General features: G+C 41.4%; 1 protein-coding gene across 2 annotated transcripts; it reads left to right on the top strand.

Moving 5' to 3' along the window:
• The first annotated feature begins 117 nt into the window (after positions 1-117).
• Positions 118-21,274, top strand: acox1 (acyl-CoA oxidase 1, palmitoyl). 2 transcript variants are annotated; one of them, XM_088341454.1, is made up of 14 exons: positions 118-330; positions 1,895-2,054; positions 6,746-6,906; positions 7,359-7,466; positions 8,954-9,073; positions 9,151-9,266; positions 10,320-10,489; positions 10,555-10,717; positions 12,146-12,336; positions 14,136-14,315; positions 14,399-14,504; positions 16,156-16,299; positions 17,998-18,204; positions 18,269-21,274. In XM_088341454.1, exons 1-14 carry the CDS (start codon positions 222-224, stop codon positions 18,317-18,319), a joined length of 1,986 nt encoding a protein of 661 aa, XP_088197580.1. In that variant the 5' UTR covers positions 118-221; the 3' UTR covers positions 18,320-21,274. The 2 variants fall into 2 exon arrangements, with proteins under 2 accessions (XP_088197580.1, XP_088197581.1); XM_088341455.1 differs by lacking the exon at positions 6,746-6,906 and adding an exon at positions 3,033-3,193.
• Positions 21,275-22,590: the final 1,316 nt, after the last annotated feature.

Here is a 22,590-nt window from a genome sequence, read left to right as displayed (position 1 = left end):
TAATTTAATCCTCCAACAAAATCAACCCGAGACCCTCTCCAAAACACGAAATTTGATTGATTATATAAACAAACATTATACTTCCGGGTTTAAATCACGTGGTGTGTCTGACGTCATCCACCTCCAAGCCGAGTGAGCAGCGGGTCACTCGAGTTTAGGGCAATAAAAAAATCACGTCTTTTTTTGTCATTTCTTTAATAATTTAAGTTTCGAGTTTAAATATGAATCCCGACATAGCGAACGAGAGGAAGAGAGCAACCTTCGACGTCGAGGAACTCACTTACCTTTTGAACGGAGGCCCCGAGAAGACCAAGAGGCGGCGAGAAATTGGTAAATTGTCGAGCTAACGGGTCATTTTTTAACTAAAAACTTTTATCTTTTGGAGATTTTTAAACGATAGTTTATGAAATTATCGAGGAATATTATATTTCAGTGTCAAGTCAAACGAAGAGGCGGCCAATTTTCGCTAGCTGCTCAAATTACTTCATAGTGAAGTCTGCGCTTTTTCTTAAAGCGCCAGTGTGTATAACACCATAGACTAGACAGGAGAGGGGAAAACGACGGCCTGCGGCCCGACAGGCTCTTTCATCCGGCTTGTCGAATGCAAAAAGCAATGACACCTTGACTGTAAACTGTAGTCAGAATTGTGCCCTATATCTAATGGACCAGACACAGTCATTACCTAGTGTTTTGCTGGCCATGCACGTCCTGAAACTGACCTGGTAACAGTACAGCAAATAGTAAATCATGCTCCTTTTTAACTCCGAGCCAGATGTACCGTATTTTCCGCACTATAAGGCGCACCTAAAAGCCTTTATTTTTTTCAAAAGCTGACCATGCGCCTTATAATACAGTGCGCCTTATATATGGATCAATATTAAGTCGCAAAGTCTTGCAACTAAAGCAAGCAGCCGCCGACTAGATTTTCCCCCGAAGGCGAAGTCGTCTGCGGTGTATGCTGGGATTTATATACCGGCGTCTCATTTCCTAACCAATGTGTCAATCATCTTTTCAATCAGTCACTATTAGCTTAAGTTATTCGGGGGTAAAGAGGGCGGATCCTTTTTATCATTTACAGGCTCGCATAGGCTAAAAGGGCAAAACAAAGCCTGTAATAGGCCGAAAAAGATGAATGTGAATCACAGGTTGGGTTGCACTACGGCATAGAGAAAACATTTTTACTATTCTATATTTGTAAATATTTTACTTTCCTGGATTTACTACACTCACGGTATTAAGGAGACCATGGTTACATGAAGGCTGCAAGAGAACTTAGGTGAGCTATGCAGATTTATATTTTCCCGGTATCTTGTTTTAAAACGATCTTGATGTTTCTGTGATGAGTCCTTTTTTAAACTCAATTCAATTCAAAGTGTTTATTGTCATATGCACAATAAAGAACCCCGTTTCCCTGCACAATAAAATTCTTACTTTGCTGTCCACATGGTTGCCAGCAAAAAATCAAATGGAAACTAAGAAATGTTTGTTTGGTGACATCGTACGGACACTGCATCCGTACATGTCTGAGACACGTATTTGCTTCTTTGCAAGCTTTGGGAATGTTAAGGTGGTAATCAGTTTGACTGAACTATCTGACTGTTTTGTCGACGTTCCCATTGTAGCGCCCTATAATCCGGTGCGCCTTATGCATGAAAAATATAGGACCAAAAACTATTTTTGGGGATGCGCCCTATAACCCGATGCGCCTTATAGTGCGGAAAATACGGTACTCACAAGAAGAGCCATCTATTGCTTGCGAACCACCTCTAAAGCTAGCCACTAACACCAGTTATGACCAACTCCAGATTTTCGCTCTTTTCAGTTGCTTCGGGTGTCTCTGTTTTTTATGTTTGACGCTCATGAGGATGAACCCGTTCTCCCTATTCTACCGCAGAGTCCATGGTACTGAACGATCCCGACTTCAAGTACGTGGACCCCAACTTCTTGTCCCGCAGCGAACGTTACGATCAAGCAGTTAAAAGGAGCGCACAAATGATCCTCAAGCTGAGAGAATCCGGCATTGCCGACCCGGAGGAGATCATTTTTTATAAAAGGTAGGATATGGACGATAATTTCTTCGTACAAAACATACTCTTTCGGATATTAATGAGTGTCATTCTTAAAAAGTCGCAAAGAGTCTTTTGTAAACAGCGGCTTGAGTAGCCTTGTTTTGTATCAACAAATAAAACTGGAGCAAAGTACAAGACGAGATTAAAACTATGCCAAAGGTTAGACTGCCTGCAAGTAGTATTTTCTTTTTCACTACTCTAACTTATTTTTATAAAGATAAGAAGAGAATTATCCAATAACAAAAGTAGATTTATTTAAGTTTATTCTTACTTTGACACAAAGTACTAACGATCGACAAAATTACCTGTCATGGAACAAAAATATTGTTCACTGAATTATTTTGAATAATAATTGAATAATTTAGATAGATAGATACTTTATTCAACCCCATAGGGAAATTCACACTTCCAGCAGTATCCTTGTGTTGAAAAATAAAATAATAAAATAAAGATATAGAATACAAAAATACCCAATCTAACGTTTTGCTCTAGAGTATTTAAATAGTGCTATGGAAAATACACACTGTAATCAAAATAGGGTAATGTACAAATGTGGGGGTGGGGTTTTACCCCCCCGGGTGGAGTTAAAGAGCCTCATGGCATGAGGAAGAAATGATCTCCTCAGTCTTTCAAGTGGAACATGACTGTGACAGCAGTCTGTCGCTGAAGCTGCTCTTCTGTTTGGAGATGATTCTGTGTAGTGGAGGTGATGAATTGTCCATGATTGACCGCAGCTTGTTCAGTACCCGTCTCTCAAATAGCAACAAGTATGTGCTTTATTTTAGTCATCAAAGTTAAAACAAAAAACGTCCTTTTGATTGGCACTGGATTTCTTCCTTTGAAGGTACTGGAAAAATGGAAACATTGGCCTTGAAAGTGCTTAAATTTGTCAATGAAAAAGGTGTACGAACCCTGAATATTGAAACTCTCAACTTCCTGTTTGTATACCTTCCCTTCACCCAGCATGTATCGAGGCAACTTTCACGAGGCGTTGGGGCTGCACTATGCCATGTTCCTCCCAACCCTGTATGGCCAATGTGACCCTGAGCAGTCCAAGAAATGGTTACCTCTAGCACAGTCCTACCAGGCCCTTGGCACATACGCTCAAACCGAGATGGGTCACGGTCAGTTTTGGACTACGCCTTTTCTTTTATTTTCAGGAGATCAGTAAAAGCAGTGAAGACAGGCCCATTTTAGTTGTCAACATGAACAGATTTATTCTATTGTATGTGTTTGACAGATCGATTTTCAAGCACAGATTAATTAATGTTTGCCTTTTATTGTCAAGACCAGAACGGAGACAGGACCCCCTTGCGTACGTTTCTCTCAGTTTTATTGGGAAGAAGGGAAAGGATTGCACACCGGTGATCGCTGGTTGCAGGAATCAGGTCGCTCTGAACGCAGAAGTGTCCCTTCCGTGGCGAGCGATGGCGGTGTTGGGAACCGGAAAAAAACGGGTCAGTAGCCGGGACAGAAGATCCAAAAAACGTTGGGTTCAGGAACGAGTCAAAAGCGAGGAGAGCCAGGACGTGGTCAAGATCAAAAAACGGGTCGAAGTTGGGAAACAGACGGGAACATAAACAGGAGTGAGTCAGGGTCGAAAAGCTTGTCTAGAGTGAACTGAGGTTCGCAGGCGGACTGACAACTGGTGACAGATAGACGAGGGTTTAAATCAGGGGTGTCAAACTCATTTGAACTCTGGGGCCACACGATAGAATAAAAATTCTGTCGGGGGCCGGACCAGTAGATTAAAGAGAAAGAAAAAGAGAGATAAAGAAATAAGAGAAAGAGGGAGAGAAAAGGAGAGAGGGTGGGACAAAGAAAGAGAGGGAGAGAGCGTGAAAAACAAAAGAGATAAAAAGACAAGTCGTGAGAGAGGGGGAAAGAAGGGGAGAGGAAAAAATAAATCCAAAGATAAATAGAAAGACAGAAGGAGAGAAAGGAGAAAAGAAAGCACAAAGTGGGGGAAGAGAGAGAGAAAACAGAGAAAAGGAAAAAAGGAAGTAAGAGCAAAAGAGGTTAAAAGACACAGAGAGAGAAAGAGACAGAGGGTGGGAGAAAAGGGGTGGAAAGAGAGAGAGAGAGAGATGAATACAAGTACAGTGTCTTTGTGAGAGGAACCTGGCTTTGGCAACATCAAGTTGACATACTTTAACATGCAGCTTGTTTTTCTCTTGTGCTTCTCTGAGTGTTGTCTCGCGGGCCGGATTCAATCCCTTAGCGGGCCTGATCTGGCCCGCGGGCCGCCTGTTTGACACCTGTGGTTTAAATAGTGACCGGAAGCCAATCTGAGTCCGAGGTAGTTGGCGCCAAAGGGGCGGGCACAGGTGAAGCATATCGGTAATCGTGACATTTATTTGTTGAATTAGATACCAAAAGTCGGGTGTTATTACCTTTGTGATTGGCTACATCCCAAAATAAAATCTGTTTTCTGTATTGAGCGTCCAGCCAAATTAAGTGAGAAGAATGGAATCTTTCTCAAGCCAGGTTTCAACGTCTAGGGTGGATCATAATAATCACAATATGTCACGTGAACAATGAAGTTTATGTATTTTTTTAACATGGGGGGAAAACTTCCAATACAGTAGAGCCCAGGGTTACACCGTTACGATGGGAAATAAGCCTTGAAGTACTCTGGTTAGTCACATTGCACTGCTATTTCAGGCAAAAAATTGCCACTCAAACTGCTGTATGTTTGTCAAGACATTTATTTGTGACGCCCTTAATCACAAAGATCAATCAAAGATCATATCTGAAAGATATGAGGGAGCAAGTCCATGCATGATTTGGTAAAGTACCAACAGAACCTTCAAATCACATTTTAAGCTAACAGGGAGCCAATGCAGGTTAGCTAAAATCGGTGTAATGTGATCAAACTTTCTTGTCTTAGTTAAAAGCCTCGCTGCAGCATTTTGCACCAGCTCTTGATTTTGGACTTCGGGAGACCGGAGAGTAATGCATTACAGTAATAGAGACGGGAGGTAACAAACGCATGAATTATAATCTCCGCATCCGACTGAGAGAGCATAGGACAAATTTTAGCAATGTTGCAAACATGGAAAAAAGCTGTTCTAGTAATATTCTTAACGTGTGTTTGAAAGGACAGATCGGGGTCAAATATGTATAAGTGCAGTATAAAAACATTTAGCATACAACAAGACAGTAAAATCAGAAAAGTCTAAATTAACACCCAAGTTTTAAATGTATTCTAAAGGTCTAAAATCATGTACCGTAAATTCCGGACTATAGAGTGCACCTGATTATAAGCCGCACCCACCACATTTCGGGAGGAAAACTGATTTTGTACATACACAAGCCGCACCTGTATATTAGCCGCAGGCGCCCACATTGAAAAAATGCAACACAAACACAAAATTAACCCATACCCGACACAGTCCAGAAATCACAGCCGGCAAAATGAACGGAAAATGATACCGGTACTTCAGGTTTGATGCAGACCTGCAGAGTCCGGGTGCCCGTTGAAAGTAATCCAAGAAAAAAAGTGTATATTTCCAAAGGTAAGGGTGGGAAAAATATATATCCACTATTGTCGGCCGCGTCCACAAACATGTCTCACCTTTACTCCACTTCCCCTCAGCCCGCGTTTGCCCCGCCCCTTCTTTCTCATTTGCTCGTGCAAAACATATCAGAATAAGTTTCTAAAATAAATACATTACAAAAATATACAGTTGCAAATACTGACTCACTACCTCCTGAGCTAATGCCGCCCTAAAGTTAAGTTTAACTTACTTTTGGAAGAGGGTCTTCAAGAGGTCCTCCTCCGTGGTAGAAAGTGAAAAAAAAAAAAACAACCAAAAATGATACAACCATTTTCTCAACCGCATCTAGTTTTCTTTCGGGAATCGAACTTGCAACCTCTTGATCCCAAGACTAGCGCTCTACCTCCTATGCTAATGCCGCCCTAAAGTTAATTTTAACTTAGTTTTGGAAGATGGCCTTCAAGAGATCCTCCTCTGTGGTAGTTAGTGAACAGAAAATTTTCTCAACCGCATTAAGCTTTCTTATTTCACTTTCTTTTTAAAAGAAACGGCTCACCTCTCCTTTACACTTTACCCAATCATATTGAATGGATGCACGAGATATTAAACACTAAAAATGTCAAAATTCTAGCGTGCTGAGATACAGTATACAATGTTCACACACGAACAAGGAAGAGTAAGCCGGATTTCTTCTTTGGGGTGGATGCTGGGTGAGCTCTCACAGCGCCACACGCCGGTAGAGGCGGAAAGAAGTACTACAGTACCGTCCTGGTGCACAATACAAAATCTAACTTACAGCAATGTCCGGATATTTTTCGACATCCTGAAAAAAATGTTCCTTTCTACCGTTTTTCGTAACTCGAATGTTCGTAAGTAGGGGAGCGTCTGTATAACCTGTTCCAGGCCAAATTACATACAAATGATCACAACTGTATTTTTTTCAATTGACACCAAACTCTTACGAATTGAATAACCTTTTGTGCTTTTCTTTTTTCATGGCTACTTAATTACTCATCTTCTAATCATCCACCTATTTTTCCCATACTGCATGTTTGTTTAAATATGGCTTACATTTGACATCATATTTCCTGCTCGTATGTGGCTCGCCTTTTTTTTTGCTTTGCCTGGAATGACCACCTGGTTTCCTGTTTCGCTGGCATCTATCTGGCATCTTAGCTGCGTGGACCCGGTCAGATCGAATCCTTTCGATGTGCATCTGGGAATGTTCCTGCTCACGCTGCTCAACCAGACCACTCCCGAGCAAATGGACCGCTTCTTCATGCCCGCGTGGAACCTAGAGATCATCGGCACCTATGCTCAGACAGAGATGGGCCACGGTAAAATAACAGACATTGTGGTCCAAAGTCTACCTAATGATTTGAGTTGGGGAGTGAGAAAAAACAGAGGATTTTTTTCCCTCTTTTTAAAGCCAAAGCCACTAAAGTTGACTGATTCTGTTACTTTTACTGGTTTTGAGTAGTTGACTCAGGTTATTCATTACAAATCATTTGAATGCATGTAACATGCTCAGATATTTTGGGATCTGTCAAACATTTACAAGCTGCGTAGCTTTTCTCGATTGCAAAAGAACATGGAGTCCTCATAGGAATGCAAAGGTATACATATTTACATATAAATTAAAAAGTGACCTTACGGCAACTGTGATGGGCTTGTTTTCTACTATGTCACAAATTTTGGTAGATTATCATTCTGATTCGTCTTATTGAATCTCATCTTTAGATAATATTGATAGAGATGTGGTGTTTTTTGTTCTATCCCATTGCTCCAGGAACACATCTCCGAGGGCTAGAGACGACGGCCACTTATGAACCAGCAACAGAAGAGTTTATTCTAAACAGTCCAACTGTCAGCTCCATTAAATGGTGGCCCGGGGGCCGTAAGTACAGAAATTGGAAGACTGTTACAGTATTTCCTTGATTTTTGCGGTTAATCTGTTCTATCACCAGTGTCTAAAACTCATGCCAAAAAGTTACCGGACAACAGGGCAGACAACTCTGAAAAGTAGCCTGCTCCATTTTTCACAACTTGAAGCACAATAGATGGATAGATAGACAATTAGACGACTAATCGCAAAAAAAACTTTTGTTGCAAAGTATTAAGGATTCATAATCAGAATATATAACAGACATAACATCGTTGTTTTCCATCTGCCATCAGTATGTACCTGCATTTACTCATCTTCATTCATGCAATGTTTGCGTTGCATCGTCTGCTACAAGCCACGTGAACTCCTCTTTCCACAATGCTTTTCATGTACGTTTACGTTTTGTAGCGTCATACATTTCGCTAGCTTCTTTTGAATCTTTCTTCTGGGAGTTTTTGGCTTGATTCCTCACCATTTATCCATTTTTCTTGTGTTGTCTGTCTACTTTGTAAAATGATATGCAAATGCACAACTTTATAACCCTCGGAAAGTCCGGAAGCACGAAGTTATTCGATGCAGGCTTCCGATTGGCTGCCGAGTATGCAAATTGACAAACGAACTGAAATTTCCAAAACGAGCAAAGATTTCCAAATCGGAATAAGGCAAACGTTTGGTTTGAAAAATAATCTTTCGGTGTTTTTATTTTTCTTTTTCTTGAAAAAATTGTCGGCCACCCGGGCGGAAACGTTTTGTAAGGTGTACGCCCGACGTAAAAGATGCACGCCCCGGGCTGACGGTATTTCAGACACTGCTATCACCAGAAGGTAGATTTCTGACATCAAGTGCAACAAAATGAATCTGTTTACTTGTGCGCAATACTGCACACGCGGTTTCCCTCATTTTGAATATATTTATGGAGAAAAGCACTGTCGGACACTTTGGACAAATGATCCACAAAAACTCGCAAAAAAACTCAAGTGCATTGGTGGATTTCTCCGGAAATTTTCTTATGACTTTCTGCCCCCACAGTTAAAATTCCACAGTTGCATCCATCCATATATAGTGTAAGTCCATGCTTCTGGCAGCACAACGTATAAATAGATGGGGCACTGAATTGTAGCACTCTATTTGAGCAAGACCAAAAGTACTTTTTGGACTTTGGTGAGTGCTAAGAATGAAATTATCCTTTATTTAATGTCAAAAGTTAAACGCGGAAGCACAGTCTATTAGTGTTATGACGTTTCTCGCAAAAGGCATGCGTAGGTGGTTAATTCGATTTCCGCTATTCTTGAAAACAATTCATTCGGGTTGCTTCAATCTTTATCCAGGAAACAGAAAGCAGAGGACACAACAGTCAAACCGCAAAATCGATGAGGGAATACTGTACATATTTACGAGACCTCCATTTTTCCCAAATCAGCATTTTTTGTTTGTTTGAAAAACTATAAGGAAATGCAAAAGAAAAGTTCTAAAATTCTCTTGCTCTTACTGCGTTTCAGTCGGAAAGACCTCAAACCACGCAATTGTACTAGCCCAACTTTATACTCAAGGAAAATGCCACGGTCTTCATGCTTTCATCGTACCCCTCCGTGACATGGACACCCACCAACCACTGCCAGGTATCTGCATTATTTCAAATTTCTTTCATCTAAAGTGTCCGTTTATTTCTTAGGAAGAATTTTTTCCCCCCCCGTAGGTATCATCGTCGGAGATATCGGACCCAAATTTGGTTTCAACGAAGTCGACAACGGCTTTTTGAAACTGGAACACGTCAGGATACCACGGGAAAACATGCTCATGAAATATGCCAAGGTCGGTTAGTCAATGCAGGGTTCATACTGTTGCTTAAAATCTTAGAAAATTCTTAAATGTTAATGTTATGTTTTTAAGGTCAGTAAAATGCTTGAATATTGGGTGAAGTGCTTGAAAATGCTTGAAATGATATCCATTGCCGTGTTTTCTCGCAGTCCGGCTTGATAGACCGGACTTTTAAATGAAGAAAATACATTTTTGAACACCCTGCTATTTTTCTATTACTCCCACTTAGAAATCATGGAGGTGTCTGAAATTTCCATCGTAGGTGCATGTCCACTGTGAGAGAGATAAACTAAAAAGAAAAATCCAGAAATTACAATTCAAGATTTTTCCAACGATTTATTTGTGTGCTGCAAATAAGTATTTGAACACCTGAGAAGATGAATGTTCATATTTGGTACAGTAGCGTTTGTTTGCTATTAGAGGTCAAACGTTTCCTGTAGTCTTTCACCAGATTTGCACACACTGCATATATTGTCATCATGAAATATAGGTTTTCACAAGCCATAAATATAAGTGTATGTTAAGCCTATATTTAAACAGTTCCCCTGAGGTTGCAAATCAAATCTCAAAACAAGCAAGTAATACATACCAAATTAAAAAAAAAGTAGAATAAAAAAAGGGGGGCGGTATATGAAGCAGATATTTATAAATTGGCATGTCTGAAGAGGTGGGTTTTGAGTCCAGATTTAAAATGTGGGCAGGGTGATGGAATTCTGGAATTCAGGTGGTAACGAGTTCCAGAGCTGGGGGGGTCGAGCGGCTGAGAGCTCTGCCCCCCATGGAGCTGAGAGGTACAGTGGAATGGAGGGAAGAAAAAGATCTCAGGGATTTGGGATGGCGTGGCAATGTGAAGGAGGTCAGAGAAGTAGGTTATGGCTTGTTTGAGTTAAACTCTCGTGCGGATTTTTGTTTTCTCCTTTATCACGCATTTTATGGATAGTGCGACTTGTACTGTAGATTGATTTTTAGTCGGGAAAATACAGTACCTTTTTATTGTCCACATTTGTCATGATTTCCCAGTTGAAGATCTGTTTGTTTCTCCGCTAGGTGGACCCAGACGGTTCCTACGTCAAGCCACCCAGTGCCAAACTGACTTACGGCACCATGGTCTTTATCCGTTCCATGATCGTGGGCGAGTCGGCTCAAGTACTCGCAAAGTCCAGCACCATCGCCATCCGCTACAGCGTCGTCCGCCATCAGTCTGAAATCCGACCAGGGTCAGTTAGCGATCAACGTTAAAAAAAGGATTTGCACTCCATTTGTTTGTGTTGGGTTTCTGCAGAGCTCCAGAGCCGCAGATCCTTGAGTACCAGACGCAACAGTACAAACTGTTTCCCGTGCTGGCTACGGCTTACGCTTTCACTTTCGTTGGCCAGTACATGAATCAAACATATCATCGCATAACCGGAGACATTCAGCAAGGGGACTTTAGTGAGCTGCCAGAGGTACTTGCACTATTGGAGTCCATGTCTATGCACTCATGCAATACATTATTGATTCAATTGCATACCTGTCGCGCTCCAGGGCTCCATGCCCTTACAAACTGTCGTATTTTCCCTTACAAAATACAAAATAATCTTATACCTTAATTTTTTTCCAAACCTGTTTATTTATGTAGTTTAACATGCTATATTGTACATGTGTTTCCTTATATCATATATATTGTTAATTAACATGTTGTTGTGAGATACTGAGTTGCTCGACATGAATGAGGTTTATTATAAAAAAAGTTCAAAAATGAAGTCGCTTGGACGTTCACCGTAGAAGGAAAAAATACATGCAAATATAATTAAGTAGAATAATACATTTTCTTATTCAAATTATTAATTCATTTTCTGCATTAAATGATTGTTGGTAATATACTGATTAAAGGGATACTCACAAACCTGTCTTTTTTTCATTTTCTCCTTTTATACTTCCCTTTTTTTCTTAACTTCTTTATACAACATCATAATTCGTAATATAATGCATCAAAGCAAGTGAGCCGTTTGAGAACCGGCTCTCTTGAATGAGTTGAGCTGAAAAAGCCGGTTCTCTAAAAAGAGACGGACTTCCTTTCACTACACAACTACCACATGAAATCCGATGTTTTTAAGACCACATGTATTTCAAATTTACTCAATCAACCCCGCCTGTTGTTTTCAGATCAGAATGACTTACGGCGTTTTAATTCAGGTTCGGCCATTGTGACTTGATGATTGTATCCAAAGAAAATTCAAAACTATGTTAGCCTAGATGGTAGTGTGCCCGCTTTGAGACTGGGAGGTCGCTGGTTCGCGCCTCGGCCGAGTCATACCTAATTGGTAAAATGGCGGCGCCCTCTGTTGGCTGCGGCTGCATCGGCTCGCTACAACGGGTCAGGTGTATCGACATTTCGTTCTGTGTACATTGTTACAAAGAATATGACAATACAAAGGAAATTATTATTATTATTATTATAATGTAGGCCTACTGCTCTGCTTTCGCTTTGTTCATGTGTGATCGGAATGATGCAATGGGAAATCCCCAGGCGGCAGACGCATGCGCACAGTAGCATCAAACCGCTCGCTTCGTCTGCAACAAAAAAAACGATACCGAGATAGAGGCTACCGCGGCGAACTCGTTTGACTTGATTGATTTGCCGTTTGGTGATAGTCGGTGTATACCGGATGGTACCCATCATTGACAAATTTGCGTTTTTCCGTACAGATTTTCTTGTACGTCGTACACGTCTTAAAATGCATAATAAACGTACTTTGTACGGCAAAAACGTACAGGTTGACAGGTATGCAATTGATGCCCAGTTGTTAACTCATTCAATGTAGTTTTGTCTGTGCACTCCCCAAAGAGTTCTGTGTGATTTTAATGCCTTCTCTCCTTTCTCCAATGTAAAGCTCCACGCTCTGTCTGCTGGTCTGAAGGCTTTCACCACGTGGACGGCTAACTCTGCCATCGAGGTTTGCCGCATGTCGTGTGGGGGGCACGGCTACTCCCGCAGCAGCGCCTTACCTGACATATATGTCGACTTTACACCAACTTGCACCTACGAGGGGGAGAATACAGTCATGATGCTGCAGACCGCGAGGTGTGTCAATGCCCGAATATTTTTTGTTGGACTTCTATATATATGTTGTTCGTTATCCTATTGATGAGGGAGGTATCTATGAATGATTGAATGAAAACTTTATTTTGAACATTAAAATAAAAACAATAACTCAACAACAAAGTTATGTTACATAATATTTTCGAAAAGGGGTAGTAAGAAGCAGATGATTATGTTCCCTACCCCTTCATCTTCCCTATTAAATACACCAATGAAAATACCAACAATTGTAATGATATTAATAATAACAGTCATGATATAACAATAGCAACAATAACAACAAAGTTAACCATAGTTCCCAATCTCTCATACCCAATTTTTTTCATCCCTGTATTCTGCCAGTAATGTTTTTTGTATTTATATTTGAACACATGAATAGTTGGACATCTCGCCTTGTAAATTGTCCCAAAGTTTGACTCCACACACAGACACACACATACTTTTCCTGGTGGTTCTCACCTTTGGGATTATGAATTGACTACAGCCCCTTAAGTTATGATTTTGCTCTTTCCGAATGAATCATTTATGGATGTGTTCTGGCACTGTGTTTTTGTTAACCTTAAATAGCAGTTGTGCAGTGAAAAAAATGACTAAATCATCCAATTTTAATAATTTGGACTGCAGGAATAAAATATTAAATTGTCCCAAAGTTTGACTCCACATACAGACACACACATACTTTTCCTGGTGGTTCTCACCTTTGAGTAATCATCAATAATACAGTATATTTATAGGCACTTTTCTTGACACTCAGATAAGGTACATTGGGTCTCAAAGAAAATAAACCCTTTATTCTGTACTTCTTATGGTAATAAGGGAATAAATTCAATGTTATGGATTAGATAAATGCTATACAGCATATAAAAGACATTTCAGGAATTACGTCATGTAAATAACAGTAAAACTTAACACTATTAAAACAAAACTGTTACAAATGATTAAATTAGTTCAATGCTAAAATCTTCATAGAATTGTAATGAACAAATTGGAAAAAAAATGGTTAGCGTTATAAAATTGAACCTTTTAATGAGGCAAGTATATCCCCAGATAATGAATAAAACAATGTGATTCAATTCTTAAGCGCTGTTTTCCCAATTCTTTGTGCAAGTACTTTTATGAGGTTTAGTATTAAATTCCGTTTATGAACAATATCCTTTTTCAGTAAGATTATTAAAACATCTTTTTGTGAAATATTTTGAGTTGCAGGCCACATTTAGTTTAAAAAATTGTTGGAGCAGCCGTACTACGGTAAAAAAAATATCTATTTGATTTTTTTAAAAAAAATTCTCAATCTGATACAGTGGCAGAAAAGATATTCTATTTTTCGGCGGAGTCGGCAGAGGTCACTCCCGGGCCGCGCGACAGAGCGAGTTCGGCGGACGCGGCGTCACACGGCGCGACGCGAGAAAAGGCGGCGGGCGTGATCGGGCTATCCCCGTAACTGGGGGGAGCCCGCTCGTCCGACGACCCCAGTAGCGCGCGAGACAGGCGGCCGTCCGCGCGCGGCGGGCGAAAGGCGGCGGGCGAAAGGCGTCGGACGTGCGCGGGACCCCCATAACTGTGTCGGTGTCGTGCGTATCGCGCCCGAAAGTACCCGCGCCGCGGGTTAGGGGCTCGCTCGCGGGAGCGACCGAACGGCACCCGCGGTGCGGCGCAAGTATAAACCCTGTCGTGAATTTGTCTCGAGTTCTTGCTGTTTGGGAAAAAAGTAGCGGCTTATAGTCCGGAATTTACGGTAGTCAAACCTTGTCTACAAATTTGGCTTACGTGCATTTCTGCAGATACTTGATGAAGAGCTACAAGCAAGCGCGAGCCGGTCAGCCTTTGCACGGCATTGTATCTTACCTGAACCAAGCAGAACCTCCAAGAATCCAGCCGCAACTCGTCACCGCGACATTGACCGGCCTCGATATCAACGACATGGATAGCCTGGCCGAGCTCTACAAACTACGGGCAGCAAGGTACGTGATAAAAGGCCATATCCCGGCACAAAGCGGCAGCTGATGAGTCTCTTATAATGCAAATGATCCTTCTGTGTGTTTAGCCTGGTGGAGCTGGCTGCCAAGAGCATCCAGAAGGGGCTGCAACACAACAAGAGCCAAGAGGACGCCTGGAACGAGAGCGCCATTGACTTGGTCCGAGCTTCTGACGTAAGACTGCTTAGCGTGACTGGCATTTGGTTGAGTCGCCCCTTAACCCTTTTTGGGGCCAAAAGTAGACCACAAATAAACATAATTTGCGCAAGTTTCAGGGGATGTATTTGTTTTTTGGGTGGAAAAGATGTGAAATGAGCAGGGTTGGTTAGGGTTACTTTAACTGGATTACTCCAATACCAAATATGCTAATAAAAGACAAAATAAACTAAATATGAATAAAGGTACTAAATTTTGTGCAGGCTTGGGGAGTAACGGAATACGTGGAACAGCAAAAATAATGTTGGCAAGCTGTTTGGATTTATTTTCATTTTGTTTCTGTCGCATTTTATGTTAGTTTTGCCGGAGATCAAAGCCAGGAGAGAAAGCTTACCACGTGTTGTGAGTCATCATTTTATTCATATTTAGTTTCTTTTGTCTTTTATTAGCATATTTGGTATTGGAGTAATCCAAAACTAATTGAAAGTAATCCAGTTAAAGTAACCCTACCCAACCCTGGAAATGAGTGTCTTTTTGAATGAATGAATGAAAACTTTATTCGGACATTAAAATAAAAACAGAACAAAAACAATAACTCCATAACAAAATAATGTTATATAATATGTTCGAAAAGGGGTTGTTAGAAGCAGATGCTTATATTCCCTACCCATTCATCTTCCCTATCAATACACCAATGATAATAACAACTGCAGTAATAATATTAATAATAACAGTTCTGATATAACGATAGCAACAATAACAACAAAGTTAACCATAGTTCTAGACGCACTATTCCCAATCTCTCGTATCACCTATTTTCTTCATCTCTGTATTCCGCCAGTAATGTGTTTTTGTATTAAAATTTGAACAAGTGAATAGTTGGACATTGTTTGATCTCGTCTTGTAAATTGTTCCAAAGTTTGACTCCACACACAGACACACACATACTTTTCCTGGTGGTTCTCACCTTTGGGATTATGAATTTACTTAAGTTATCATTTCCCTCTTTCCGAATGAATAATTTTTGGATGTTTTCTGGCACTACGTTTTTGTTGACCTTAAATAGCAGTTGTGCAGTGAAACATTTTACTAAATCATTTAATTTTAATCATTTGGACTGCAGGAATAAAATATGAGTATGATCTCCATAACCTACCCTGTGTATGGTTCTAATTGCACGTTTTTGGAGGATAAAAGGGGGCTGTAGTCAACTTTTGTAACGATTGCCCCGGACTTCTGTACAATATGTTAAGTATGGAGAACTGGAGAACAATATCTGGGGCGGCAGTAGCTCAGGAGGTAGAGCGCTCGTCTTGGGCTCAAGGGATCCCAGTTCGAATCCCGGCTCGTTCGTGTTACATGTCGAAGTGTCCTTGGGTAAGACACTGAACCCCTAATACCCCCAATAAGCAGGTTAGCGCCTTACATGGCTGCACGGCCGCTATTGGGAAATGTGAAGCACATTGTAAAGCGCTTTGGGAAGTCTTGACTTAAAAAGCGCTATATAAATGCAGATAATTTCATTTTTTCATTTCATCATAAATACAATGCATTATTGTTTAAAATGAATTGGGCTTCATTAATTATTGAAATGCTTTTAGATACTTTAGTTTGTATATGTCTGATGTGTGTTGATTTATTGTGTCTTAACAATATAAACCTTTCCCAGGCACATTGTCACTATGTGATCGTGAAGCTCTTTACTGACAAGTTGGGCGAGATCCAATCTGCTCCTGTACACTCGGTGCTGTTGACTCTGGCTCGTCTCTACGCGCTTCACGGCATCGCAAACAACTCTGGAGACTTCCTTCAGGTACAAACATCTCCTCGAGATGAAATGAATCCGCGCCATCCGATATTTCTGAGGTGGGCCGTAGGAACCGAAAATACAATTTGGGGCCAGAACCGAAAAGATGAAATGTTTGGGCAAAAACTGAAGATGAAAAAGAAAAACTGTACAATTGAATACTTATGATGCACTGACTTGATTCAAAAGGTTACCGTATTGACCCTTTCCACGTGACTTCACGTTCCCTTCTCTGGCAGAATGAGAGCCATGATGGATGGCAAGAAGCAGTTGAATAGGCAATTGAGATGAAAAAAAATACCAATAACCACGACAGAAGATTATGACCACCACTTTTTACCGAGGTGATTTAATCCTGTGCACTGGGCAAGGAAAGGGGGGGAAGGGAGAGACAAAGAGTGAGAGAGAAAAAGGGGGAAGACGGAGAGAGGGATAAAATGAAGGAAAATAGAGAGAAAGAAGGAAAGACAGACAGAGAGAGAGTTAGGGAATGGGAAAGAAAAAGGGGGGAAGAGAGAGAGATAGAGAGTGAGAGAAAAGGGAGAAGACAGAGAGAGAGAGAAATGAAATGAAATGATCTGCATTTATATAGCGCTTTTTCAAGTCAATTATCTTCCCAAAGCGCTTTACAATGTGCTCCACATTTCCCAATAGCGGCCTTGCAGCCATGTAAGGCGCTAACCTGCTTATTGGGGGTATTAAGGGTTCAGTGTCTTACCCAAGGACACTTTGTCATGTAACACAAACGAGCCGGGATTCTAACTGGGATCCCTTGATCCCAAGACGAGCGCTCTACCTCCTGAGCTACTGCCGCCCCAGAGAGAGAGAGAGAGAGAGAGAAAGGGGGGACGAGAGAGAGTGAGAGAAAATGGGGAAAGACAGAGAGAGAGTTAGGGAATGGGAAAGAAAAAGGGGGGAAGAGAAAGAGACATGGAGAGTGAGAAAGAATAAGGGGGAGAGAGTGAGAGAGAAGATTTAGAGAAGAGAGACAGAGAGAAAAATAGAAAAGGCGGAAGAGATAGAGTGTGAGAGAGAAAAGAGGAAGAGAGAGCAATAGAGAGAAAAAGGGGTGAAGATTGAGAGATAGAGATAGAGAGAGAGTGAAAGAGAAAAGTGGGAAAGAGAGAAAGATAGAGAAAAACGGGGAAAAGAGAGAGAGTGAGAGAGATTAAGGGCGGAAGAGAGTGAGAGATAGAGAGTGAGAGTGAAAATGGGTGAGAGAGGAAGGGTGAGAGATGGAGTGGGAGAGAAAAAGGGGGGAAGAGAGATAGAGAGTGAGAGAGAAAAAGGGAGGAGAGAGAGATACCGAGAAATACAAGTACAGCGTATTTGTGAGAGGTACCCGGCTTTGGCAACATCAACCGGACATATTTCAACCTGCAGCTCCTTTTTCTCTCGCGCTTCCCTCAGTGTTGTCTCGCGGGCCAAATTCAAATCGTCAGTGGGCCTGATCCGGTCCACGGGCCGCCTGTTTAACACCCCCGGTAAAGGTATTTATGCTATTGTTGTCTACTGTTTACTATGGTCTACTGCCGTCCGTCATGGCGTCGTGAGTGTGTGCAAAAGGATCAATATAAAAAATGATAATTCATTTGAATTTTTTTTCTTTCAGTCTAAAATAAAAATGCATTCTGGGTATTTTCTGTGGCAACATTTTCTGTGCTGAAAATTTGGTGCATCCCTGATATACAAGTTTGTTTTCAGGCTGGACTCTTGAACGGTTCTCAAGCGCTGGAGATCACGACCCGTATCAAGGAGCTGCTTTCCGAAGTGAGGCCGAACGCGGTGGCGCTGGTGGACGCCTTCGATATCCACGACAGGAGGTTGAACTCGGTTTTGGGGCGCTACGACGGCAACGTCTACGAGCACATGTTCGAATGGGCCAAGCGCTCCCCTCTAAATTCCACAGAGGTCAGTCCAATGAAAGCATCCACGTGAGCATTAAAGAATTAACGTTTTTTTTCGTTTTTTGCAGGTCCACGATTCCTATCACAAGTATCTGAAGCCCATCAGGTCCAAACTGTGAGCTAAAGCACACATTTCCATAGCGAGCACTTTCGATTGTAAATAACAAAATGACTGAATCGTGGTTTCGAACGTTCGTTTGGATCAGGGGTGTCAAACAGGCGGCCGGCGGGCCGGATCAGGCCCGCTAGGGGGATTGTATCCGGCCCGCGAGAAGACGCTGAGAAAAACGAGCTGCGGGTTGAAATATGTCCATTTGAGGTTGCCAAAGCCAGGGGCCTCACAAACGCTGTACTTTTATTTATCTCTCTCTCTCTTTCTCTCTCCTTCTCTCTCTCTGTCTCTGTCTCTCTCTTTCTCTCTTCATTCCTTTCTCTCTCTCTCTCTCTCTCTCCCTTTTTCTATCTCTATCTCTCTTCGTCCCTTCTCTCTCTCTCTCTCTCTCTCTTTATTTCTTTGTTCCTTTTTGTCTCTTTATCTCTGTGTCTTTTTACCTTCTTTTGCTCTCTTCCTTTTTTCCTTTTCTCTCTCTCTCACTCTCTTCTCTTTCTATTTCTCTTTTTATCTTTTTCTCATGCTCTCTCTCGCTCTCTCTCCTCACCCCTTTCTCTCTCCCTTCCCCCATTTTCTCTCACTCTCTCTCTCCCCCCTTTTCTCTCTCACTTTCTCTCTTCCACCCTTTTCTCTCTCTCTTTCTCTCTCTCTCTCGCTCTCTCTCGCGCTCTCTCTCTATGCCCTCTTTTCTCTCTCTCTTCCTCCCTTTTGTCTCTCTCTCTCTCTCTATTCCTCTTTTTTTCTCTCACTCTCTATCCCTCTCTCTTTCTCTCTCTCTTTCTTTCTTTGTTCCCCTTTAACTCTTTATCTCTGTGTCTTTTTACCTTCTTTTTCTCTCTTCCTTTTTTCCTTTGCTATCTCTTTCTCTCTCTTGCTTTCTCCTTCTCTCTTCCTCCCCTTCTCTCTTTCTCTCATTCTGTTTTCTCCCCTTCTCGCTTTCTATTTCTATTTTTATCTTTTCTTTCACATGCTCTCTTTCTCCCTTTCTTTCTTTGTCCCACCATCTCTTCTTTTCTCTCCCTTTCTTTCTCCAATTTCTTTTTCTCTCTCTTTTCTTTCTCTCTTATCTACAAGTCCAGCCTTTAAGAGAATGTTCTATTGTGTGGCCCCCGAGTTCAAATGAGTTTGACACCCCTGGTTTAGATTCACCCAGGTCCTTAAAAATGCCATTTTTGTCTCTTTATTAAACTAGAAAGAGACATTTTCTCACTATACTTTTTACATGACTGAAAGTACTTTTAAATGCTAGATTATGAGCACTTCAAGATTGCCGTTTCATTTCAAGAGGCAATCTTCTTGAAATGTATCGAATTACGTAATATGTCCTCCTCACTCTCGTAACCTGATGTTCGTGTTTTGTTTGCAACTTTTGATCATTATATAACAATCCTGCACTACAATCTTGAGAAATGTTGTGTTAGAAGTACAAAAGGCATACAGAAGGTGCATATTAATGATACTGTTGTTTATAAATTGATGCATTCATTTCATATGAAAAATGAGATCAACGAAAATAGTCAAAACAGATTTTTTTTTATCAATAAATCAAGTACAGTAAACCCCCCAGGACTCAGGTTAAAACATTCATATGAAAATGTCTTTACTTTGAGTGTGATGTGACTTAAGCTGGTGCAGTGGAGTTAGTTGGTGGATGCTTGAAGGGGAAGATACTGTGGCTTTAAATGAAAACTGATATTAAAACATGGACTGGTGAGGATTTTCCCGCCCTCAATCGCTTACTTATTGTTTATATTTGTCTTAATGATTGGTCTCAGCCATATTCCTTAGCCAGGATAATGATGCATGTGCCTTTTTAGTATTTCTTGGTCATCGCAAGCTTCATTTTCAAAAATTGGATTTTGTACATTTTTGGGCAAGACGATTTGTTTTTGAAGTTGTACAATGAAAACAATGCCTTAAAAAGGTGCAGAAGAAATGTATTTTTTCAATATCTTAAAGGTGAGGTGCGTGGTTTGATAACAATCCCCAACTGAGTTCAAAGAATCTTTTTTTCATATTTTTTTCACCACGCCTATCTGTTTTTATCTTACTTTAATCACAAAGCACATTACGCTGCAGTGAAGTAGGTTGGAGGCAGGGTTGGGTAGGGTTACTTAAACTGGATTACTTTCAATTACTTTTAGATGACTCCAATACCAAATATGCTAATAAAAGACAAAAGAAACTAAATATGAATAATATGATGACTCACAACACGTGGTAAGCTTTCTCTCCTGGCTTTGATCTCTTTGATCTCCGGCAAAACGAACATCAAATGCGACAGAAACAAATTGAAAATAAATCCAAACAGCTTGCCAACATGATTTTTGCCCTTCCATGTATTCCGTTATTTCCCAAGCCTGCACAAAATTTAGTCATTTTATTCATATTTAGTTTCTTTTGTCTTTTATTAGCATATTTGGTATTGGAGTCATCCAAAAGTAATTGAAAGTAATCCAGTTAAAGTAACCCTACCCAACCCTGGTAGGAGGGTGTTTGGGGGGGACAGAGTGATTTTACACAATTGGTTGTGGATTTTGTAAATTGTAGGATGAAAATGGTGAAAGTGAGAAAAGGACTGTTTCAAATGCCAACCCAAACCCCCAAAAAGATGAAAAGGGAATAGTTCATTGAGCGCGTCTAAGAATTTCACATCCTTACACAAGCAACAAAAGGAGCTGCAAAGACGATTTCAGCCAGAAGATGGCTTCAACAAGTAGAATATTTTTGAAGTGACATATAGCACCTTTCAGTTGTGGATGCCGGAACCCGGGGGTCTACTGCATGTGCCTATGCCTGAGAGCGTTTTTTCACGGAATAACTTTTCTTCGTTTTTACTAATGTGAATGTTGTAAAGGCATTATAATCATTAGCTCGTTATTAACCATAATTGGTCCGATTAGTTTTTCACATTTGTATGATTATTGATGATTTGACACGTCAAAATAAACGTTTATTAAACTATTGCAGTGTGCGTCTGTTTTCTGTATAGGACACTTATACAATTTAGAGTTGTTTAATTTACAACTCAGTTGTGATCCATTATCCCCTATTGCATATTGATAACAAGCTGTTACTGGCAGAATTCTTTTTCGGAACCAGGTGGCCTTTTTATGCTGTTGTGTCTACCAATAAGTGAATTACACTCATGCGGCTGCGATCCATTATCCCCAATCGCATATTGGCCCAAATCACCCTTTCGTTCTCTTTCTGAGTCCTCACATATAAAATATGAAAATTCAGGTTTGCTTCGAGGCAGCGAGGCGGCGCAGTGGTTAGCGCGTGTGCGGCACAGTTCTGAGGTCATGAGATCGAACCTTCCTGTGTGGAGTTTGCATGTTCTCGCCGTGCTTGCGTGGGTTTCCTCTGGGCATTCCGGTTTCCTCCCACATTCCAAAAACATGCGTTTCAGGTGAATTGGCCGGCCAAAATTGTCCCCAGCGAGTGAATGGTTGTCTGTCTCTGTGTGCCCGGTGACTGGCTTGCAACCAGTTCAGGGTGTCCCCTGCCCACTGCCCGAGGATTGCTGGGATGGGCTCCAGCACCCCCGCAACCCTACTGAGGATAAGCGGTGCAGATAATGAGATGAGATGAATTAAATATCAAAATGTACCGTTTCTCAAATTGTTCGAATTCGTTACCTGACTCCATTAACCAGGGCAGCATGGCGGCGCAGTTCATGTCATGGGAACCTGTCGTGGGTTCAAATCCAGCTCCAGACTTCCTGTGCGGAGTTTGTATGTTCTCCCCGTGCTTGCGTGGGTTTCCTCCGGGCACTCCGGTTTCCTCCCACGTTCCAAAAACATGCATGTCAGGTTAATTGGCTGGTCCAAATTGTCCCTAGGTGTGAATGAGCGAATAAGTTGTCTGTCCCTGTGTGCCCTGCGATTGGCTGGCAACCAGTTCAGGGTGTCCCCTGCCCACTGCCCGGAGATGGCTGGGATGGGCTCCAGCCCCCCCGCGACCCTAATGAGGATAAGCGGTACGGCTAATGAGATGAGATGGGAGATGAGACTCCATTAACCAAACACAACCTACATTCACCCAACAATTTATGCGCGCTCGTTTCTTAATGGCATTTTCACACGGGGGCAGATTTAATTTCATTAGCAATTTAACTAAGTGTACTCCATCGAAAATGGCCGAATTAGTGTCGTTGGAGTCTCTGGGAAGCCTTTTTCACAAGTCCTTTAGCTCTCTCCTATTTGGCCCACGTCTCCCCGCAAGACGGCATCTCGACTCATCCCATGGGCGTGCCAAGGAAGACCCCTTGGGCGT

Source organism: Urocampus carinirostris, chromosome 8 (genome assembly GCF_059441175.1).
Source record: "Urocampus carinirostris isolate Australia breed hairy pipefish chromosome 8, RoL_Ucar_1.0, whole genome shotgun sequence".
In the NCBI taxonomy this organism is placed as follows: Eukaryota; Metazoa; Chordata; class Actinopteri; order Syngnathiformes; family Syngnathidae; genus Urocampus; species Urocampus carinirostris.
This window is presented reverse-complemented; position numbering and strand designations above follow the sequence as displayed.

Excerpts from the sequence above, each read along its gene's own strand:
- acox1 (XM_088341454.1), top strand. The coding sequence starts at position 222 with ATGAATCCCGACATAGCGAACGAGAGGAAGAGAGCAACCTTCGACGTC. Across the intron at positions 10,718-12,145 it reads ACTTTAGTGAGCTGCCAGAG|CTCCACGCTCTGTCTGCTGG; the intron begins GTACTTGCACTA and ends TCCAATGTAAAG. Across the intron at positions 12,337-14,135 it reads ATGATGCTGCAGACCGCGAG|ATACTTGATGAAGAGCTACA; the intron begins GTGTGTCAATGC and ends GCATTTCTGCAG.